This window comes from Polistes dominula, unplaced genomic scaffold (assembly GCF_049000335.1).
Source record: "Polistes dominula isolate Pdom_NZ unplaced genomic scaffold, Pdom_raw_medaka contig_73, whole genome shotgun sequence".
In the NCBI taxonomy this organism is placed as follows: Eukaryota; Metazoa; Arthropoda; class Insecta; order Hymenoptera; family Vespidae; genus Polistes; species Polistes dominula.
In genome coordinates, this window is record NW_028300951.1 from 1668925 (window position 1) to 1676354 (window position 7430).

At 24.4% G+C, this 7430-nt stretch overlaps 2 protein-coding genes across 3 annotated transcripts; both read left to right on the top strand.

Moving 5' to 3' along the window:
- Positions 1–198: 198 nt before the first annotated feature.
- Positions 199–5409, top strand: LOC107070062 (uncharacterized). Its single transcript, XM_015327906.2, has 4 exons — positions 199–587; positions 1149–1301; positions 1756–2092; positions 2472–5409. Exons 1-4 carry the CDS (start codon positions 427–429, stop codon positions 3039–3041), a joined length of 1221 nt encoding a protein of 406 aa, XP_015183392.2. The 5' UTR covers positions 199–426; the 3' UTR covers positions 3042–5409.
- A 389-nt stretch (positions 5410–5798) lies between these two features.
- On the top strand, positions 5799–7430 carry LOC107070063 (uncharacterized). Of its 2 annotated transcripts, none has more exons than XM_015327907.2 (3): positions 5799–6020; positions 6219–6459; positions 7124–7430. In XM_015327907.2, the coding sequence occupies exons 1-3, from the start codon at positions 5857–5859 to the stop codon at positions 7340–7342; spliced, it is 624 nt and encodes a 207-aa protein (XP_015183393.2). In that variant the 5' UTR covers positions 5799–5856; the 3' UTR covers positions 7343–7430. The 2 variants fall into 2 exon arrangements, with proteins under 2 accessions (XP_015183393.2, XP_089028115.1); XM_089171989.1 differs by having other exon boundaries at positions 6222–6459.

Here is a 7430-nt window from a genome sequence, read left to right on the forward strand (position 1 = left end):
TTGTAATTAATTAATTACTAATTAATTACTAATGATATTTAATTTTGGAATTAATAATATATTTATTTTGTTTTTGTAATTAATTAATTAATAAATATTATAATTATGTTTTTTGGTAATTATTATATATATATATATATATATATTTTACAATTAATATTGTAGAATATATAATTAATATTAATTATAATAAAAATTATATAATAATTATATACTAAAAATAGAAGATATAATTATCGTAGAAAGTTTTTTTCTAAAAAAAAATATTTAAAAAAGTAGAAAAAAAAATGAACTACATATGGACAAAATTTTTGCCACTACCACTACCACCCCAATGTTAGGTAGCACCGTTACAGTTACGTTGTCTATATATGAATGCGAGAAGTTCGATGGCATTGACCATTCAACCCATAGAAATCAGTGAAGATGATACCACGAATTTTGGTCGCATTATTAATATTATTCGGTCTTATATCAAACAAATCATTTGCATTGACGTTACCGGAAATAACGTCATACGCGAAAGTATCGAAGAATGGTGAAGAGACGAAAAATACCGGAAACGGACCATTTTCATGGATCACAAGGTTTTTAATCGTTAACACACACACACATCTAATATAAATACAATTAACGTACTATCAATTGTGACGATTACAAATATAAACAATTATTATTAATATCATTGTTCGATATAAAATCCTGTTACGTTGTTGTAGTTGAAGTAAAATTTAATTTAGAACAAAATAAAAAAATACAATCCGCGTTAGTGCGTTAAATAAAATATTATTTTTATTAGGAAACGAATATTATTATTATTATTATTGTTGGAATTAAAATAATTTGCATATATGTATAATTTCTTTTTTTTTTTAAATATAACTTTAATTTTATTTCAAATTACGTAGACAATATTAAATTAATATATAATTATTAAAAAAATTAAATAATATTAATTTAAAATTATTATATTTATTTATAAATATAATTATATTTAATTTTAAAATTAACTAATATTAATTTTTTACTATTGGAATATAAAATAGTTTGCATATACATATATAGTAAATATATAATTTGGAAAATATCATTTTAATTAATATTATTTTATAAATATATATAATATATATTTTTAATTAAATTTTAAGGGCATTAGTAAGAGCCAACAATTCTGGAATTGTCGAAAATGAAGGAAGAAATGCTAAGGATATTGCTATTACTATGTCACCAGTTTACATTCCGCCATCTAGAATTTCAAAATTAAAAAATGGAGAAGTTATAGATCATCCTTCAACGAAACGGTAAGTAACAAATAAAACTAATATTATTAATAAATATAAATTTAAAATAACATATTGGGATCTCTGACAGGGACACTGGCATGGCGTAGCAATTCGACCTATCTACTCTAATTTTGAATTTTGCCATCAGATAGCGTATTTAAGTGCTAGAGATCCCACGTGGCGTAGCAATTCAACCTATCTACTCTAATTTTAAATTTAGCCACCAGATAGCGTATTCAAGTGCTGGAGATCCCAATATAACACAAAATGAATACTTCTGTTAGGTCATTAAATATGAAATGTCTGATTTCAAGATGAAAATAATCCGAGTAATCAGACATTTCATCATTAATAACCTAATATAATTAAATTATATTTTTCCGTATACTTAAATAATAATTATAAGTATATAATAAATTAATAATTAATTCGTAATATTAATATTAATGAAATAATAATAATAATTTATTAGATATTCAACAATAGATGAAGAATTATTAGCCAAATTAGATTCAACAAAATCAAAACCTAAACTACAAGACAGATTTCATCCACCAGCAAGTTTCGAACGTAATGTTAAACAACAAATAGTTTCATCAGGTTCACCATCCCCTATGTCTTCAATGTCTGATACAAATTCAGATGTTTCATCAAGTTCAAGTATTTCAGGATATTCCAGACCAATATATGCTGGTCCTTATAGTATCAAAACTACTGATTATGATAAACCAAAGGATTATCTTATGGATAAACCAATTTCAAAACCAATTGGTATAAACAATTATCCTTCCATCGTAACAGATGATAAAGTATAATATAATATTTATTTATTCAATATGAATTAGGATGAAACAAAAGTTTAGAAATTTTTTTATATAATAATATTTTTTTTTTTTATAGTAAATTTTAGAAATAAATATAATAATGTTTGTAAAGTAATATTTTACCAATAACAAACAAAATAAAAATATTATTTTTTATTAAATATTAAAAATATATATATATATATATATATATATATATATATATAATATTTATTAAATTATTTATAAAATTATCTAAAACAATAAATGCATGAACTTTTGTTTCACCCTAATACTATAATTAAATTAACTTAATAAAAGAAAAAATAATAATAATAATAATAATAATAACAATTAACTTATTATAAATTTATATATTTTTTAGCCAATGGATTTATTTCCAAATCATCAAACGGATGATACTAATTTTCCTAATTTTTCTTCTGAACCATCTTACGACGACCATGCTGCACCTAAACCAATCGAATTTGATAAACCAACATTTGATGATGATACTGATGATAATAATGATAATGATGATACATATCCTCGTGATCATGATCATTATCATAATCATAATCATCATGAAGAAGTGATTTATGATCACATACCAGAATATTATTATCATCCTCATCATCATCATCATTTTACAACTACACCTGAACCTGAGATGAATGATCAACGACTTGACAAACGACCATATTCTTATTATTTCATTGGCAAAAAATTATGGTACATACCACTTTATTTTAGTATTTATTTTATTGTTTATATTGCTGCATTAGTTTTGAAAAGTATAGCCAGACACAAAATTACATTTCCATCACATTTGGCTGAAGTTGCTGGACATGGTAGAATGAACAATGATGAATCATTCGATTGGTGGGATTTAACTAATCGTATTTTTAATGGTATTGAAGATTTTTCTGAAAGATTTGGCAAAGGATCACAATAATTATTTATAATAATTAGTTTTTTTTTTTTTTTTAATTTAAAAACCAAAACAAACATGACTTTGAATTTAAATTTGTGCAATTGTTGTTGTTTTCTTTTTCTTTTTTTTTTTTTTTGGTTGTACAATGTGTCCTTAATATTCGTTTATTAATTTATTTATAAATTATGATGAAGTAAAAGTGTAAAAAAAAATATTTTACGTTAATACGACGTATTAATATTGAATGATAGAAAAATTATCTTGTATTATGTAAGTATATGTAATATATTTATGTAAAAAAAAAAAATTAAATAATATTTAAATTATTGATCAATTATGTGACATTATGAGGAGTACTAGGGAAATGTGTTTATTTAATTAAATAATTAATTACATTAATTAATTTTAATTCGTTTCTCGACAAATTGACTCTTTTAAGAGTTACATATGTATTATATACATATATTTATATTTATATATATATATATATATATTAATATGTAAATAAATGTAATTTAAGTTGTAACTTAAATTAGAAAATATTTGAATATAATTTTCAATTTTCAATTTACTATCAAAATTGTATTAATATTTATAAAATAATAGGGGTGCCCCGTCACACGTTGCTGTGATTCACAATCAGTCCGATACACACGATTCTTTAAGTCAACGAATTATCTTATACCGCCATCTGTTGGAATTTTATCGAATTAACAAAAATAATCATGACTCTTTGTTAATAAACAAATAATTCGCGATTATAAATTGAGATATAAACTATCCTATCTTTCAAGTTGAATGAAACTGCACACAGTGTGCAAAATTTGATTCAAATCGGTTCAGTAGTTTAGGAGTCCATTGCGGACAAACAACGTGACACCTAATTTATATATATTAAGATATACAGGGTGTCCTAAATCTTCTCCCTTTTCAATCCCCCTTAATTTAATCTTTTGAAGGGTTTGATCAGTTGTTTTCAAAGTGTTGTAAAAGTAATATATATATATATATATATATACAGTAAGTAATATTTAATTAATAATAATATTAAATAATATTGGGACCTCTGGCGTGGGCATAGCGTAGCAATTTGACCTATCTACTCTAATTTTGAATTTAGTCACCAGATAGCGTATTCAACTGCTAGAGATCCCAATAGTAATATTACTATAATAGTATACAAGGTGTCCCATACAACTGTATTCACAATTTTTCAAGTACTTGCAATAACCTGACAAAAAAAAAATTACTTTAAACAAATTTAAACTATTTTTGATTGAAACAAGTATATGAACAATTTTTTTTAAGACACCTTATATTTTTATATATATTTATATATGTTTATTATATTTAAAGTAAAGAAAAATATATATAAAAAAAATATAATAGGGAAAAACAACACAAGGTGTTCCTATCTATCTCTTTTAACCAACGTTATCTACCTGTAATTAACACCCCATCATAGAAGATTTTAGAGTAGTAGACTGAACGGGACTCGATTAGGAACATGCTAATATTCTGCTCTAATACACCATAAAGGAATGGTGTGAGACTTTGCTTTGGGTCAAATTTTAACATACATAAATATATATATATATATCATTTGTAGTAATATTCATTCAATAATCATCAATACTAATAATAATAACAATAATAATATTATCTTTCGTGACAATTTTGTGAAATTTTTTTCTCATCGATAGAAAGAAAAAAATAATAATTGAAATTCATAAAAAATAAAAAACATGAAAATTTATTGTTCAAAATTTACATTGAAAAATAAAGAAACTCATCCATCAATGAAATAATAAAAATTGATTGAAACATTAGTAAGTTAATGAAAAAACAAAAAAAGAAAAAAAACTAAATGATGAATGATGAATGATGAAAGAAGATGACAGATGATATATTTAAATGGGATAAATTTATGAAGCGTTTTACAATGATAATTATAGAAAATAACAAAATACAATAATCTATTTTAAAGATAAATGTCACGATCCGTAACAATTAGTACTCTTAGCATTCTCCACCAACTAAAGCCTCCCCATTTGTTTAACGTTTCTTACTGATACAGTTACGGTCTGGATAATATACAGAAAAAACGGTTCCTTACAAAACTTACTTCGAGAAATTCGTTCAGTTCGTTCTCTAGATTTCATCGACGAAGGTGTTCACCATTACATGAAATTATTTTTTTTTGGTTTTTGTGGGTGTTGTTCGTTTTTTTTGGAAGTAACTCTAGTTTTAATTAAGTAACTCCTAATCTCGTAATATGTTACATTGCTATCTAAGTTTTCGTATAGATGAATGATGAAATCAACAATCTTTGTGTTTAATAAATTATCATTACGATAAATATTAATTATTATTATTAATAAATAATACGAAACGTTTTTTTTGTTTTTTTTTTTTATTGCTTTCTTCGTTTTTTTTCTTTCTTTCTTTCTTTCTTACGAAAGAATATCATTGAAAAATCAATTGGTTTATTCATAAATTAAATAATATTTTAATAATATAATTTAATATATAATTAAAATAATAAAAAAAAATATATAAAACTATTCAAATTTATTTTATATTAAAATAAAAAATATTAAATCTAAAAATCCAATTTAATATAATCAAAAAAAAATATATATATATATATAAAAATTAATTATAAAATAAATAATTGAAAAAAATATCATAGTGATTTTGACATATACATTTAGGTGAGTTAATGTTTTATTATTATTTTCCTTTATTTTATTTTATTTTTTTTTGATTTCTAAACTCAATCAAGGAATATACTTTGAATAAAATATAATAATTATGATAAATTTATTCCAACAGAATGCATACCGATCGATTTATTCGATTACTCGTCATTTTCATTTACCTCGATCATGTATCGACGAAAGAAACAAACTTAGATTCGATATCAACTACTATGATTAATTTTCAACCTGTTACGAAGACACCTGTTGATCGAGAAAACACGGAACTTCAATCTTACAGGTAACAAAACCAATTCAATAATCATCAAGAATAACTTTTTTATATTTGAAATAATTGAAATCATCAATGTATGTGTGTATTGTTTCTTGAAAGGATGATTGTTCGAGTGTGTTTAAATAAAAATAAAAGATGTAAAAAGTGTTCCACTGAATGAAGGATGTAATTTTTTGTTTGTTTGTTTTCATGTTTCGTTTGAAGTAGTAGTAGAAGATCGAGATATTATCGTCGTGGTTATAATAAAAAACCAGACGAGAATGTTCCAGACTACATGAACGATTATGATGATAAGGACGATCATCATCATCATGACCATGATCAGGATGAAAACGATGATCACAACGATATGAAAGCTATAAGTCAACCGCAAACCGATTATTGGGCCGGTTACTATGATTTTCTTATAAACGAAGGAAGTTACAAATTTTGGGCCGTATTTCAAGTATGCGTAATATTTCAATATGTAATATAATTATTAGGTGTGTGGTTCGGAAAGTCGTTTGGTTTATTGCTGACGCAATAATAATTGGCATTAGTTGATGCAAAATGACAAATAGTAACACGTGAGATCGATCGATAGGTTAAATTGATCAAATTCAACTATTTATGACCACTCGAAAAGATTTAGGTTTAACCTCAAAGTACAAATTATATCTTCATTTTTACAAAAGAAAAACGAAACTTTCGACTTTCCTAATTACCTAATATATCAAAATTATTAACACGTTCTGTGTCATGTGTACAATTGGTGGTACACGTTAAACTTGTTCTTCAGGCCACGTGTATCACCGATGGTACACTAACCATCAAACATATTTATTTAATGCACTGAAAATATATGTTTAATTCTGTAGAAAAATATTTCTATTAAAATATTGATTCGTTATACAAAATGCAGTAGATAACAAAGCATATAAGTTTGTTTAATTGTTATATTAACAATAATTAATAATTACATGTGTAATGGTTGATTTTGTTCAAGGAAAATTAAATGACATGCCTGAATGACAAGTAAGGTAGAAAAGGGTTTGGCATGGAACGTGTTAATTAAATAATTGTAGACAAGAAAATACTATATTTAATATTACATAAATTTGATTTTACAGCTTGCCACAGCAGCTTTGTTAATTTACAGCGGATTTGCAGCATTGTATTATGCTAAAGTGAATCCACCTACTTCTGATGACGATTACGACGATATATTTCGTCGAAGACGAAAGAAACGTTATGCCATTTCACCCTTCGCATTGGATAAACCCTTTTCTGGATTAGACGATGTTACCTTTCAAAGGATACTTGATTCTATTGCAAGAGAAATTCATTGATAATACACAAAAGAAATTAATACAAAAAAGAAAATTATTATCAAATTTCATTCATGAATATCAATGATCCAATTTTGTATATAATAAC

Excerpts from the sequence above, each read along its gene's own strand:
- LOC107070062 (XM_015327906.2), top strand. The coding sequence starts at position 427 with ATGATACCACGAATTTTGGTCGCATTATTAATATTATTCGGTCTTATA. Across the intron at positions 1,302-1,755 it reads GATCATCCTTCAACGAAACG|ATATTCAACAATAGATGAAG; the intron begins GTAAGTAACAAA and ends ATAATTTATTAG. Across the intron at positions 2,093-2,471 it reads CCATCGTAACAGATGATAAA|CCAATGGATTTATTTCCAAA; the intron begins GTATAATATAAT and ends TATATTTTTTAG.
- LOC107070063 (XM_015327907.2), top strand. The coding sequence starts at position 5,857 with ATGCATACCGATCGATTTATTCGATTACTCGTCATTTTCATTTACCTC. Across the intron at positions 6,021-6,218 it reads ACGGAACTTCAATCTTACAG|TAGTAGTAGAAGATCGAGAT; the intron begins GTAACAAAACCA and ends TTTCGTTTGAAG. Across the intron at positions 6,460-7,123 it reads AATTTTGGGCCGTATTTCAA|CTTGCCACAGCAGCTTTGTT; the intron begins GTATGCGTAATA and ends TTGATTTTACAG.